This window comes from Microtus oregoni, unplaced genomic scaffold (genome assembly GCF_018167655.1).
Source record: "Microtus oregoni isolate MIOR12 unplaced genomic scaffold, Mior012 000042F_ref0000377, whole genome shotgun sequence".
Classification (NCBI taxonomy): domain Eukaryota; kingdom Metazoa; phylum Chordata; class Mammalia; order Rodentia; family Cricetidae; genus Microtus; species Microtus oregoni.
The window spans coordinates 10,802,622-10,819,064 of record NW_024543209.1 but is presented as its reverse complement, the minus strand read 5'-3'; the positions used below and the strand labels follow the sequence as shown (position 1 = coordinate 10,819,064).

General features: G+C 40.3%; 1 protein-coding gene across 1 annotated transcript in view; it reads right to left on the bottom strand.

The window, feature by feature from the left end:
• Window positions 1-16,443, bottom strand: part of F13a1 (coagulation factor XIII A chain) — a 155,984-nt gene that overhangs the window by 92,519 nt on the left and 47,022 nt on the right. The window contains exon 5 of the mRNA XM_041632770.1: window positions 973-1,091. Within this exon, the coding sequence (XP_041488704.1) occupies window positions 973-1,091 (119 nt within the window). The remainder of the gene's footprint in view (window positions 1-972; window positions 1,092-16,443) is intronic.

Here is a 16,443-nt window from a genome sequence, read left to right as displayed (position 1 = left end):
CTTGTTTTCTAATGAGAGAATGCAAGAGAGAATGTGGTTTAAGTGGGTGGAAAGGAGGAAAGATCTGGGAAGAATTGGGGGAGAGGAACCATAATCAAAATACATTGTATAAAAAAATCTGTTCTCAATTAAACAAAACAAAACAGCTGGGTGGTGATGGCGCTTGTTTTTAATCCCAGCACTAAGGAGGCAGAGGTAGGTTGATCTCTATGAGCTGGAGGCAGCCTGGTCTATGAAGTGAGTTCTAGGACAGCCAAAGCTAAACAGTGAAACCCTGTCTTGAAAAACCAACCAACAAACCAACCAACCAAATAAATAAAAGAAAATCGGGCAGTGGGTGGTGTACACCTTTAATCAATCCCAGCAGAGGCAAAGGCAAGAAGATCTCTGAGCTCAAGGCCAGCCTGATCTATAGAGTGAGTTCCAGGACAGCTACGGCTACACAGAGAAACCCCATTTTTCTCAAAAAATTAAATAAATAAATAAATAAATAAATAAAACATAAAAGAAAATAAATGGCATTCAGATGTATCACAGGAAGGTAGTCAGATTTTGGCTTGCATATAAGACATGAGGAGCCCTCATGAAGTGAAAGTCCACCTCTGCTATGTTCTTTGCATCAAAAATGTCTTTATAAGCAAAGAAAATTTTCGACTTATTTCAGATTGAAGTAATGAGACTTTATGGTTTCTAAGACGGCAAAGTTTATCTCAGTGACTGCCATGTTATCGGTAGGTGTCCCCATCTCAGGGATATTTGTAATAAGAGGAAGAGAGGTGGCTCCAGCTGATAAATTATGCAGTTTCTCTCCAGGTCTCCACTCCCTTGCACTCTGTCTTGGAGTCTCAGATTCTGAAAAGCAGGAAATTGCGCTTTTTCTAATATTGACTCATGGCACCTGACAGTAATAAATGTGACAAAAAATATTAAGGGAAAAATGTCCTTGACAATGACAAATTTTAAGTGGCTCACCTGGCCGTAGCTCCAGCTTCTGCTCTTGATGTCATTGAAGTCCCCATAAAATATCACTCCGATGTCATTCAGGACGTACTCTTCTCGCTCTTTCTCATCGTCCAGATACACCGCGTCCTCTGTATCAGGATGGAAGAACAGTGACCTTTAACCCACCAGTCTGTTTCCAAACCATGGCAAGTTCATACCATTGCTAGCCTGAGAGCCTGTCTACCCAGAGAAAAGATGTCTTTTGTTTCTCAAAGCATAGCTCATTTCCCAATATTTTAAGCCACAGTGAACATAGTCAGTACCGAGGATTAGTCTGCAAATGACGACATTTGTCAGCAAAATGCTGACAAACTCTGGCCCTGGATGTCTTGAAGCACAATTAAATTGACGTGTCTCATTAAACATTCTAAGATGCGGGTGCTTCATGGATTCACAATCAGTTTCCGTGCTGCTCAGGCAAACTTGAAACACAGATCAAAAAGTCATTTCCAACCTACTGAAGTTAAACGTAGCTCAACTGGAAATGATGCTTCAAATAAATCTATGGAAGGATCATTTGCTAGTCCTCATTGTGACCCATTGGTTGGAAGGGAGGGGCAGGCTGTTGGTTATCTCATGATGAAAAGTCTTTGCAGATGTCTTGGTAGGTGTGTGAGCATAGTAAACCTGCCCAGTTCACTCCAAACATTGCAAGGTCTTTCTGGTGGCTCTAATCTCAAGAATGCCTTGCTCCCACCTATCCAGCCATCTCTCTGGTACATATTCCCAGGTCAGAAAGGCATCTCCTACACAGGTGGGATCATATAGGAGTAGATGACGCTCAGATAAATTTGCATAAACTGAAATAGGGTCAATACTGGTTCTGATTGGGGATAATGTTTTCATGTATTTCTGGTCCTCTCTCATCTGTATTAGTCTTTAGAGTAATGTCCTCTTTATTCTTTGGTTCATTAATGAAATCTATTTTATGTAGTAATGCTTAACTTTGGCTGAACATTATAACCTCCTGGAGAAGTTACCAATGAAATTCTCAGAGGATAAGTAAGTAAATAGACAAATAAGTTCCTCATTTGAGGTTAAAATTTAAATTTTAAATGTGTTCCAAAGGCCCATTCAGTACCAACTTGATCTGTGGTCCATAGCAGTATCAGGAGATCATGGAGTTTGTATGAATCAGGGTCTCATGGAAGAAAATAAGGTCACAAACAGAGGACATTTGAATGGGGTTTTGGACTCTAGTCCCTTCCTCTCCAGCCACTGTGGTGTCCACACTGTGGTGTCCACACTATGGTGTCCATAGGTTCCTCACTATGCACTTTGGCCACAATATTCTGTCTCCCCAAGTCCAAAGGCAATGGTCCCAGTGACCAGGGACTAAAACATCTTAACCCTAAACCAATAAGAAAACTTCTTTCTTTAAATGGATTTCTCTTGGGTGTTTTGTCAGTGCAAGAGCAAACTGACTGAGATACCAAGGCTGCACTCTGCATCAATTCAGTCTGAACCTCCAGAATGGGATGAGATGCAAACATCAGGGTCTTGTTTTCTATCCTAGCTCCCCCCATGAATAGTCAAAGCCATACTGCCTCACTCCTCAAAGAATGGATGAATGGTAAGCAGCCTCATATGCTTGATGGACTGAGGAAAATATCAGTCTGCCACCGTGTCTTGGAGAGTAAGAATATGCATGGAATCCTCAGGGAATGACAGGCACCTTGGGTTCTCACAGGCTTTGCTGGATCTGGTTAGCTTAGATCCCATCCTGAAACCTTTGGAAATTCCTTCATGTAGTCTCTAGCAATTTCCTTGTAGCTTTTCTTTCTAGTCTTCGCCTCTTGCTTCCATTTGCATGGGAACTACATCACACACACACACACACACACACACACACACACAAACACAGATATACACACATACACACATGTGCACAGAGAGAGAAAGAGAAAAGAGAAGAAAGAGGAAAGAGAGAGAGAGAGAGAGAGAGAGTTTGTGTGAATGTTGGTATCCAAATTCTCAGAATGGTGTGAGTAGAATCTATGCAAATAAGTCACCATTTAAAATAAAGGTCTTGACTTTGCTACCCTGCAGAGGGGTCTTGGAAATGATCACTTGTAGGTTCTGAGCTATGAGAGTATGCTTCAGTGTCTAATAAACTGCGCAAACTTATGGTTATCAAATCAAGACACTAAACATATGCACGTTGACAGCATCCTTGCACTTGTCTGTGATTACTCTCTCACCACACTGCTCCACTGTCTCTTGTGAGCCTCCGACCCTAAGCAACCCACTGCTTCTACAGGTGTGCACTAGTATACTCAATTCCAGATGATACATCTTTATCTAAATCAAAACAATGTTTTTAGAAAGCACCAAAGAAATGCCTTATATAGTTTATTTACTTTGTATTTTAGGTATTACAAACTTCAAAGCATGTGACCAACTAGGGAAATACTTTCAACAATTATTGCTATTTACTTACAAATGTTGACGAAATCTCCCTGTATGTAAAGAATCCTGGTAAATTGAAAAAGACTTCCCAAAATACATACAAGAAAATTAGAAAATGAAACCCAGTTTATACAGGAGGAATTGCAAATGGTAGGTAAATTAAACAAAACATCCTTTATTAAATAGCATTCTAAAATTGCAGAGTAATTAAAGTGAAACATAATAAATATATGTACTAGTGGCTTTGAACTTAAAGTATCCAATATCAACTAATATTGCCAATCTACTGATAAGAGTGTAGTTACATATTTCAAAAAGCAATTTGGTAACTGTCTCATTAGTCCTGAACCTGTCCTTCATTCTAGACCATGTGTCTATCTAACAAGTGGAAATAATTCTGAGGTGCAGCAAAAAATAAGTATAATTGCTCGTTATAATAATTACTGTGAAAGAAATAAAAAAAATCCTGAAATGTTCTCCAACTTTCCCACACACTATGAAAAGCAATTAGCCATTGAAATATACTTGAAAGAAACTTTAATAATAGAAACTGCATCTGTATCAAAGCAAAATTTAAATGTGGAAAAAAGTCAAATATGAACTATGTTCAGTCAGATATGAAAATCTGTATTCATATACTTTCATTATTACTATATATTAATTGAAAAGGCTGAGAAATACGTATGTATACATGTATGCTAAATGAAGCCCATTGGGGAACCCAGAAAGAACACTGTGAGTATATCTAGAATAATTGAGAAATTCTTGAATAAAAAGTTCAAGTACAAGAAAGATATAAGATAAGATGTGGTGGTTCTAACACAAATAGCCCCCATAGGATCATATATTTGAATGTTTGGTCCCCTGTAGGTGAAACTGTTTGGGAAGAATTAAGAGGTGTGCCTTGTTGGAGTGTGTGTGTCACTAGTGGGTAGGCTTTGAGGCTTAAAAAGCCCAGACAAGACCCCATGGCTCCCTCTGCCTGCTACCTATGGATCAGGATGTAAAGCTCTCAGCTACTGCTCCAGCACCATGCCTGTCTACTTCTCACCATAATGACCGTAGACTAACCCTCCAAAGCTGTTAACAAGGCTCCAGTTAAGTGCTTCCTATTATAAGATCTCTCTTGGTCATGTTGTTTCCTCACAGTAACAGAGCATTAGGTAGGACAAAAGGCAAGGTAAATTCTCTTGAAAAAAAGAACAAGTTATTACAGTGTTGGGTCCTGAGAGGAGGCTGAAACCCGTGTGTCTGACACAAAATGAGTAAATCATCAAAGAGTCCAGGGGCCAGGACTAAGGAGCAGCCAATGCTGGAGAAGCAAAAGCCACTAAAGAGCAGAAGACATGAGATGTCTCAGTATTTGTGAATTAATATTGTTTTTGAGTGAGTTGATCATATTCATAGAGTGCTAGGAACCAGCTTACTGCTTTAAACACAAAGAAATCAGAAAAACTTTTATCTCAAGGTGATGAACCAACAGATGCTAATACAGAAAGAATGGAAGAGTTAAATATCACTATTTGTAATTCCTAATGAAATCATAGGAGTAAGCTGATATCATTAGCTCAAAGAAGAACTTTGTAATGGATGCTTGAGTGCAATGAAATTCAATTCTATTGATTAATCTAAACATCCATATCTACTGATTGAATACATGTTAGGAAGTGATTTTACTCCACTGAGGAAACATACAGAATGATTGAGAGTAAATTCGATTTAGTCTTTAGATGTAAGTATCTACTTAGCAGCAAATGCCATGGGCTTACAGGCATATATTTCAGGACATCAAGGCTCACAATTAGCAAATTAATAATATGGCAACGCCACATGACAATACAGTTTCGGCAATAAGTTTGTGATAAAACAAAGAAATAAATGAAGAGGATTGTTGAAGACATGCCAAAAAGTCTAAGTGATAAACATTGATTTGAACAACAAAAAGCCTGTGAAACAAATTTTAGATTGGTAAAATTTTGTTAAGAGATAGGCAACCAAGAACTCTTACTGATTTTGATACTATAATTATATAATCATGTAATAGTCAACACGAGTCAGCACCAGGGATATATTCTGAGAGATATTAACTAGCTATCTTCATTATTTTCTGAGAATTCTCATGGAAATTAAAGTAGTTTTAATGCCATTAGGATATGGCCTTATGGGACTACTATTTATTCAAGATGGTCATTGACAGACATATGATTACGTGTTAGAGGACTAGAGTGTGCACAGATACACATGTATAATATATATGCCATGATTATTGTCAAGTCTGGGAGCTATGTAAACAAATTTTATTGTATTATTTTTTTCTGCTGTTGAGTTATTTTAAAATTTTTATAATAAAACAAGCTTTTCCAATGGGCACGTGTGGAAGCCCATAAATGTGTGAAGGTGTGTGTGGAGGCCAGAGGTTGATGTCCAGAGTCCTCAGTTGCTCTTTCCAGTATGCATCTCTCGCTTGAACCCAGAGCTTACAGATTTAGCTAGTCTGGCTGGCCATCTTGTGCTAAGATCACAGGTAGGCCGATGCCCATCCAGCATTTACACAGGTGTTAGGGATCTGAACTCCAGTGCTCACTCTCGTATGGCAAGTGCTTTACCCATTGAGCCATCTCCCCAAGTCTGTTTTGTCTTTCTGTAAAACTTTCATTATCAGAAAAAGTAACTTTGAAAGTGTATTTGCATTTAAGCAAAGCTACCTACTTATGATGACATTTAGAAGTCCAACTATTATTTTTTATCTTGGAGACAGGATCTTGCTATGTGGTCTAGGCTGCTGTGGAACTCAGCATCCTCCTGCCACAGTATCTCAAGCACTGACATTATAGGTCTGTATCACTGCCCAGCTTGTACCCAACTTGGATGCATTAATATCTCTTTATAAGCAATAGAACTGAAATTATCAATGTCTTCATTACCTCTCATATCAACAGAACTTAAGTTCTTGTGCCATTCCCAGAAGAGGCTGGCTTAAGCCTAGATTTCTTATTTCACAATGGTATTGGAGAAACATTTATCCTACTTCTTGAAGATGGCCCTTCACTTGATATAATTTTATTTACATATATATATATATACATATATTTACATATATGTATATATATATATATATATTTGGTATTATAGTATGTGCCACAAACTTTCAACATTTTGTATAACCCTGGCATTCAGGAAACTGACACAGGAGTACTGTTAGTTTGAGTCCCAACTTGGGCTTCATATGAGGCCACCTCTTTCAAAAAACACAAAGAAACTACCAACAACCCTGGCCCAACTGATTCTTTAAAACTCACGAAGGCCCTCTGAGAAAGGAACTATATTATATCCATTTTTTTTTGCTCCAGGAAGCTGAGGCATACTAAGTGAGTTTTAAAACCAGGATTTGATTGTTAACTGTCTACCACACCACAAATCAACAGGTCACTGTCCCCAGTGCACAGCACTATGGGAAGGATAGTAGGAAATGGGTAAATACTTGTTCCAAAAACACAATGGTTTTTGCTTGGAATGTGAGAGAAGTCCAAGAAAATAATTTCCCTTTGTGCTGTGGGCTGCTAGTATTGGGATGTCATGAATCTGAGAGCCGTGAACAGGCAGAGTTCTGTGGCCCACACCAGGCTATCCTGACTTAAATCCTACCTCAAATCAGGCAGACATAATCATGAGTCGCCAACAAGGTAAGGAAGTCAAATGGGAAGCCCCAATTTTAATTTAAAATTTTTAATTATAGGAGAAGATTGAAGTGGAGGCTGCACTTGGTATTCCCCATTTTATTCAGCTCTGTCACTTTAAAATACAGCTGTTCAAAGTGAATTGAAAAAAAAAATCACAATGGAAACTCCCCTAACTCCCTGTTTTAGAAAGGCTAATAAAAATGGGAAAATGTAATCATGTTTATATTTAGATATTTGATCGTCACCAGTGGTTTTTGTTTTAGTAGTTAATGCTTGCTGTTTTAGTATTAGGGATTGGTTTCAGAGGGGTCATGAGTTTTATCCGTTTCAAGGGAAAGCAGATTCCTACTTAGTCAAGCAGACTTTGGGCATAAGAAAAACAAACTAAGAGCTAATTCATTGTTGTAGAAGTTTGACAGTCAGGTAATCCGGATTGTTGTTAGCTGTTAGTAATTAGTTGTTAGTAGTTAGCCGGTGTATATGTTTAAGTTCTAAGTAACCTTTGGCCAAGGACCATCATTGAGATTAAACTTGGAGGCAAACAGATCATCCGCGGTGCCTCTGGCAGAAGTAACGCAGTCTCTCCTTTCATCATCTCTGGCATATCTGTCACAGAATACTTCAGAATGCCTTGAAAATACCCAGTCGTCCCAGATGACTAACTATGTACATGTGGCAAGCAGTAAAGAATGGCGACCTCATTTATTTTACTGTTCCTTTGGTGGATAGGAATTCTGAGGGAGTTAGAAAGAAAATTGTGGGCTGCAAAAAAAAATTTAAGGCTCACATATAAGCCTCATTTGAGGCCCCTTCTTGGACATTATCACTGGCCTCCCACCCAGCATGAGAAAGACTCTACAACAACCATGTAAGGACAAATGCCAAGCCCATTGATTTTTCGTATCTATATAGCCCCCTTGGGAGAAGGCGGCTATTTATCAGTGTGTAGGCTGAAAAACTCATTCTGGTATTTATACAGTTAATGTTAAAGCAGGTCTCATGTCCAAGGCCACTAGGCACATACGCTTTATCAAGGCAATAGCTGAAGGAGCAAAAAAACTGTGGCTGTAGAAAGGCTGCCACACAGGGCCTTTCCACCAGGGCTCCATCTTGCTTCTAATCTTTTAGGAATAAAAATGTTTCTCGGCCTTCAATAAGGCAAAGGGTATCAGTCACTCTTTTGGAGAAGGCACAGGAAGGGTCAGGACTCCTTTGACTGACCCCCTTTCACGGCTTGGCCTCCCTTTAGTGTAATGTTGAACATGTAGAAGCAAAGCACATGTGATCCTGTCAGAGGGGCGATTTCATCTGAACAGCAAGCGTGTCTCCAGATTGCTGTCACAATGTGCTTCTCCATCTCAAGTCAAATCAGAGAGGGATCAAGCTGATGCCGGTGTGCCCTGCAGGCATGGTAGGGATAACTTCCTGTCTCGAATGGTTCAAACCCACTGGACCACAAAGGAAGCCAATTCCAGAAATCTGGACTTTTATTCTGGAAGGTTCCAAACTGATGTGGGATTCCCCTCTGTATGCTGTGAATACCATTGGTTAATAAAAAAAAAAAAAACTGGTTTGGCCTGATAGGGCAGATAGCATGTAGCATGGGGGGGGGGGAGACTAAACTGAATGCTGGAAGAAAAGAGGCGGAGTCAGGAGAAGCCACGGAGCTGCTGCCAGAGACAGACATACTGGAGCCTTGCCTGTAGGCCACGACTCTCGTGGTAAAATATAAAATAATGAAAGTGGGTTAAACTAAGAAGTAAAAGCTAGCAAATAAGAAATTGGAGCTAACAAGCCAAGCAGTAATTTAATTAGTACAGTTTCTATGTGGTTATTTCGGGTCTGAGCTGCCAGGTGGTCGAGAAACAAACCAACAGCCCTTATACAACACCAAACCACTTCCATCCTGCTTGTCTACTGTAGCCATTCAGGAGTCCTTTGCTATGTGCCCTTTAACTTCAGTATGGAAGGGGGACAATGAGACACTGGAGGGCCATTATCACTCTCTGCAAACATGGCGCATGATGCTACGGTGTGCACCAGCTTGTAAGTGTATTCGGTGTGCTCTACTTTGTTTGACTGCTTGAGGACATTTTAGTTTATGTGCCTTCAGAAAGTAAACTATTATTCATGAAGCAATTCTACAAAGAAAATGTCAGGGATTCTTTGCTTAGCTGTATTCTCTGAGGGACGCTGAGCCTGCACCGGCACACTTTAATTTTGTTTTTTTTTTTCTTTTTTCTCCTAGAGAAGAATTTCCATATGATGTTATCGCTATCAACCTTGTTTTCCTTTGTTTGTTTATTTTGAGGACACGACTTTCCAACATTGACAAATGGTCACAGAATTGTATCTGCTGGCCATCTAATGTTTTTCTTGATACATATTCTAGCTTATTTTCTATTATGATAATTTCACTGTGACTGAAAGAATTTGGGGCAGGGGAGAATGGTTTACTTTACCTTACAGTTTTTTACATGCTGGGAACTCAAGGTAGAAACCTGAAGGCTGTAACTGAAGCAGATCATGGAGGAACACTGCTTGCTGCCTTTTTCCCCATGGCTTGCTCAGTCTGCTTTCTTATAAAATCCAGAACTACTTGCGTAGTGGTGGTACTGCCCACAGTGGGCTAGGCCCTCTCACATCAATCCTTTCACAAGAAAATGCCCTACAGACATGCCAAGTCCAATCTGATGACTTTGTATCAAACTGACAAAAATTTAACCAGCACAATACACAAAGCTAGTTAGTTACAAATAGCCTAAAAAAACTTGGTGGTTGGTATAAGTGGGTCCAGACACTCCCAAGGTTTTGTCCAGTTACCTAGTTTTTTTCCTAATTTTCTATAGGACCTTAACAAATTTATGTGGCATTACAAGGCCTGCATCTTTTTTTTTTTTTGAAATATGAGCATAACGATTTGATCCTGGCCTCTTGGTGTGGTGTTCATCAGTTCAACTGGCAGATACTCCCTGAGCTGTGACTCTGAGCTTCTGATGAATGAGGGTGACCCTGTCCCTCCTCTCCTTTCCTTTCCCCTTTCCATCTTCTCCTCTCTAATTCCCTTCCCTCCCCCTCCCCACTTTGTCTCTCCTTCTTTTGAGAGAGAAAAAAAATCTCATCGTGTATCCCAGGCTAGCCCTGAACTGGCCATTCTCCTTCACCTTCCCTCATGCTGGGATTACCTGTGTGTCACCAAACCCAAATGTCACATTTTCCAAAACACACAAGCTATGAACAAACTCTGAAGAGTGTGAAGATTTTCGATAGACATAAACACAAAGTACACACATGAATACAACTCTAGGTTAGACTCTTTCATCTTTGGTCCTACCAGATTCATCTTTTAGAAACATTCCTGTGAGCTACCTGGTTTCCCTTCTGGTTGCAGGGCCCTGTGGGATGATGCTCACTTGGTATGAAAAGAATGGATGATTTAGACGGCGGGATGAATGCTTTAGTTATCATCCTCTTCTCATCAAGAGTAATTTCCATGCAGGGGCTCACAGGGCCTCACAGAAACTGAAGCAACAGTCACAGAGCCTGCATGGGCCTGAGCTATGCCCTTGGCATACGTGCTGTGGTTGTTTAGCTTGGGTTTTTTGTAGGACGCCAACAGTGATGGTGAAGAAGTCTTCTGACTCTTTTACCTACATCTTTTGCCTTTTCCTCCTACTGGGTTGCCTCATTCAACCTTGATATGAGGGCTTATGTCTAGCCTTATTGCAATTTGATATGCTATGTTTGGTTGATATCCCTGGGATGCCTGCTCCTTTCTGAAGGGAAATGGAGGAACAGTGGATTGTGAGAGAAGGGATGTGGGGTTACTGAGAAGAGGGGAGGGAGAGAAAGTTGAAGTTGGGGGATGTATTGTAAGAGAGAAGAATAAATAAAAAGACAAAAAGAGAGTAATTTCCATAAGCAAATCAGAGTCTGAAACCTGAAAGAGGGTTGGAACTATGTGTGACGTCTAGGATTTTGTCCACAGGTTCTGCTGCATTGCCGTGAAGAGTCAGAACAAATTGTCCATCTACATACTGTATTCTATCCCTGCTCTGTGTGCTTTGGGATCATGATTAAATAAATATAAGCATTATAATATTTTGAGAGCTGATCTGGTAATTGACATACTATTTTATGATGATATTCTAAGGGCTGAGTAAGGCATAAGCCACTGTTTGCCCTGTCTTCAACTCCAACTTGGTCAGAGGGTCTTGTTTTGGTGGGAGGTCCTTCTGTCTATGTGTTGCTTTTATTGGTTAATGAATAAAGAAACTTGCTTGGCCTATAGCATGGGAGGAAAAAAGCGGAGTCAGAGAGAAGCCATGGAGCCCCGCTGGAGCCAGAAGGAATTTTACCCGGTAAGCCACAGCCATGTAGTAATACACAGATTAATAGATATGGGTTAAATTAATATGTGAGAGTTAACCAATAAGAAACTAGAACTAATGGGCCAAACAGTGATTTAATTAATACAGTTTCAGTATGATTATTTTGTTTCTGGATGGCTTGGAAGAACAAGCGGCCTGGTACTACACTATTTTATGCTCTTGTTTGGTCCTGATTTATTTTAGCACTTTTTTTTACAGTTGTAATTAGATTTTATTAGTACCTCACTTGTAAAACCTGTTAGTACCTTTACAAGGGCAAAATTTTGTCATTCTTATTGCCTGTCCCTAGAGCTGAATTAAGCTCTGTGCCCTTAATATCTGCAAATAAGTAAGTAATGATGTTGGACCATGCATAGGTTATTGTGTTGTCATGGCCATGGGCAAGACATACCATCTACATCTGTGAACTGATGAATAAATGGCTCTGGCCTGAATTCTGAATGCAGGCTCAAGGGGCTCCATGAGCAGGGGCTATTTGTCATTGTTCCTCGAGAATCTCGGCCCATTCTGTACTGAAAGGTCTTAATGACCATGTGTAATTACTAAGCAAATAGTTGAAAGGCAGATTTAATAATAAAATACAGCCTGTCCATAGTTAATAGTCTCTATCAAAATACCCAATAAATGGCAAGCCTTATTTTTTACATCAAATTAATTCATTGCACTTGCTTTAAAGGAAATGCAAAACTTTTATGGAACAAGGCAGAAATCTGAGAAACTAACTTGGTATTGGATACGCAACTGACAAAGGTCTGATCTCCAAAATATATAAAGTACTCAAGAAACTAGACCGCAAAAGGCTAATCAACCCAATTATAAAATGGGGCACTGAACTGAACAGAGAATTCTCAACAGAAGAACTTCAAATGGCCAAAAGACACTTAAGGTCATGCTCAACTTCCTTAGCGATCAGGGAAATGTAAATCAAGACAACTTTAAGATACCATCTTACACCTGTCAGAATGGCTAAAATAAAAAACACCAATGATAGCCTTTGCTGGAGAGGTTGTGGAGAAAGGGGTACACTCATCCATTGCTGGTGGGAATGCAAACTTGTGCAACCACTCTGGAAAGCAGTGTGGCGGTTTCTCAGGAAATTCGGGATCAACCTACCCCTGGATCCAGCAATACCACTCTTGGGAATATAGCCAAGAGAGGCCCTATCATACAACTGGTAGAGAAATCTACACATATATTATTGAGACATGCTCTTTAACCATTGCTCCCAATAGGTTTTTTTTTTTTTTTCTCTTTACAATATGGTGAGGTCTGAGATTACACTTGTGTCTGATCTGTGGTGGTGATATGGTTTGGTAAACCTATGTCTGTTTACTTGGAGCTTTTAAATAAATTCTATAAACATTTATGAAGCATTAACTATGTACCCAGGCACTCTGTGGGTTTCTGGGAATGTGAGGGTAAGTTAAACAAGTTGTCCAGAGGGGAGGCCCCTCTGAAATGTATAGTTGTAACCTAAATACAGATATAACCCAAATCAACACTAACTACTGGCCCAGAGTGCCAGACAAAATCACTAGAAATCTAAATCTTTCAGAACCCACTCACTAGCAGTAATGTCACACTACTAAAATGGATTATTTGACATTTAAATAGTGAAATATATTCAATAATTCATAGTTCTTCAGTGGTCAGACAACAAATTCACAATAAATGCCCAACTCACTTACAATTCCTTTGTGGGAACAGTTCTGAGTCCAACACCACAGAGAAGAGCTCCCTGTTAGAATGGACTCAATGCTCTGTTAGCAATATTAGCTTAAACACTATGCAGGAATTCTCCTTGCATCCACCCCTGCCCCTACCAGGCTGCTGTTGCTATCGATCCCCATTAATGATTTGGTGATTAAGGAGGATAAATTGCCCATGAATGTGAGGCAGTCAGAAGTGCCCCTGGGAGCACAACTGAATATTTTCTCTCAAATGTTCTGTGTGCTGGCGCAATTTTTCAACCCAATGTACAGTATCACGCTAGTCCTCACTGCCACACCTGGTATGCCCTATTGCCAACACCTTGACCCACCTGACTCTGTTTCCATAGCTTTATCGACTTTGTTATTTTTTTCCAACTTGCTCCAAGGTCCATCCCTTTTACAACCCTCATTCTAGGACTCAGTGAATTCCCTGTTAATGCATCAGCCTGTACAAGCACATAATTGCCACGATCACCAGTCCCTGGGTTCCCTGTAGGGTATGTGGGAGAATTTTCATACAGAACCATTTGGGTGTCAGGCTAAAAAGTCACATAACAAATGAAATGATGGGACCTCTCACTCCTGTTTAAGACACCTCCCCATGAGAGTTCTCAGTGTACACTGAGAGAAGGTACTTAAGAAAATGTCTTAAATGTTGGCACTGGATGGTATCTGCAGGGAATGCTATCCAATGGCATACAGTTCCCCAAAAGTAAGGGTATATTAATCAAACAGAAAAGCAGCTGAGTCCCTCTCAATGAGAGAAGAAAGAGTTTGTTCCTGGGAGAACATCAAAGAGAAGAGTTTGGAGGGAAGGGGAGACAAATGGGGTGGTGGAGACAAGAGGAGGAAGAGATGATGAGGTGAGAAAGATTGAGATTAGATTCAAGGAGGAGCTAGTGGTTTGTGAGGAGGTGAAATCCTTCTAGGTTACAATGCTATGGTCTTGTGTGTATTATATAAACCCCTGGTTCTCTAATGTGGCCCCACCTGTGATCATTTGCTTAGGTGGGAACTAGTGAGGCATGCAAAATCTGAAGCACGACCCCTGGTCTACAAGTCTGTGGGAGGGAGTTCTGATGTGACTCTAGGGTTGAGGACCCCCAAGAAGACCCCTTCCTCCTGTCTCTTTTCTGCACATAGAACTGCAGCCAAAACCTGGAGGATGCAGATGACGTGTGTGACCACTTTTAATGTTGATTCTGAATCTGGGAAAGGGCTGAGTTTTCCAGAAGAAGGGTGGCAGGAATCTTGGGGTCATAGATGATTAAGAAGGTAGAAACCCTCCAGGAATTTTGTAGAACATTCAGGGTTCCACAGGTCAATCAAGAGATCAAGGCTTCTATGGCCAATTCTCTGCATTCAGGAAGGCAGGAGACCCACCTGTTACACTTCTGTGACAAGCTCATCTTCTACTTCCCTGATGACTAGGTCTCTGTTCCATCCTCACTCCCTCAACTCATGACTTTGTTCTCCTCCCATGGAGGGAGTAAAAATTGGCCACTACTGTGCATCCATCCCTTCATAGCATTTTGAAAATGTTTACCCTCTTCTCTCCTCTGCAACTTTCTCAGGGCAGTGTGCCTAGGCTACGTCTCGTAGGCCCTTCACCTGGTCCCCTAATCCTGCCCAGGCTGATTTGCCTCTAGAGCTAGTGTTTTCCAACTATGGCTTGAAGAATCACTCAAGAAAATTTGGAAAAATCCTTAAGCCCAGGATGTCTCTAGTGTAACCACAACAGAATATCTGCACAGGCACTGAGGCACGCTTGCGTGCATGAGTGCATGTGTGTGTGTGCTGTTGTAGATATATGCAAAGGTGCCAATGGATGCTAGAGGCATTGGTTTCTCCTGTGCCTGGTTTTAAATGTGGCTTTGAATCTCCTTTAAGTGGGTGTTTAGAACTGGAGTCTAGTCTTCTGCCAGAGCAGTATGTATTCCTAATACCTGAACCATTCCCCTGCCAACCACCCCAATGTCTTAAATAAGATGTCAGTACCCATTGTCCCTGACTCTAATTTTGTGCTGTAGTATATCTCCCTGGATTCTGCCACATTGCTTAAGTGGCTTCATCCTCTCCAAGGTCATAGTGTTATCATATTTCCACCAAGAACAAGTCCCTTCTTTCCTTCACCAATTCAACTCTGTAGAAATATTCAACAGTTAACTGCAGTACTCTTGATCCGAAGGGGTACTTGGCTCTTTGCTCTTTTTAATTTCCTAAGACCACTGACCTTTCCTTCCCAGTCTGCTTTGTTCACCTTTTTGTTACTCATTGTCTGCTTTTCCTCTTAATGACATGGTATTTTCAAGGCTACCTCTGCCATATTGTCTAAGTTCTGTACCCAATTATTCTAGTGTTTCCTCGATGTCTTCAGTTGGTTGTCTTATAGATACCACTGTATTATCATTTCTCAATGTCTTTACATTATCCCTTCCACCTCTCTAGCCTTCCCAGTTCTGAAGATGTAACAATCATTGACCCAGTTGACCAAACTAGACATCTAGTTATCTCTCCTTAACTCATCTTTCTATTTCCCCGTTAATCTAATTCCTCTGCAACCAATGTTCTAAGTCCAAACTGATCTCTCATTCATTTCCTTTTCTCATTTCCACTGCCATTACAACAATTAAATTTTTGGTCATCTTTGTCTTGAACCGCAGCTTTCAAATGGGTTACTCTGGTTTTAGTCTTACCTTCCTTCAGTTCTTTTCCCGCACAAGATTCAAGGGGAGGTCCCTGTGTTGTAAGAGGGTGTTTAGGGCACAGGGCACATTGTCACTAAGCAACATTCTGAAAGGAAGTACCTGGTAGCTGTTTATCATGCTTCCAAGAGCAGACCAAGAGAGCAATGAAGCGGTTAAAAATTACGAGGTCTTAGCCTCTTAGATCGCTCATTTGGAAAATCACTGTCAGGCAAAACAAGCAACACATTTTTTTTTCTCAAGGGGAGTGACCACATAGTACATGGATGAGATAATCTATAAAGCTGTGACAAATTAAACGTTGGGTAAATCATGTCATTCCTCAAACATCCTGGGTAATTACATGACGCCTATGACTATCTTTTTTCAGTGCAAAGAAAATCAGTTACAATTTTCTGATTAATTGTATAAATGTAGACTTTAGAAAATATTAATTTCTTGGCCCTCTGCATATTTTTCAGTCTCATTTTCCTTTACTAACTTCTCTCATGGACCCCTAGATGATGTTATGCCTATATTGTCTTTCTTTCCTCCCTTATCTATG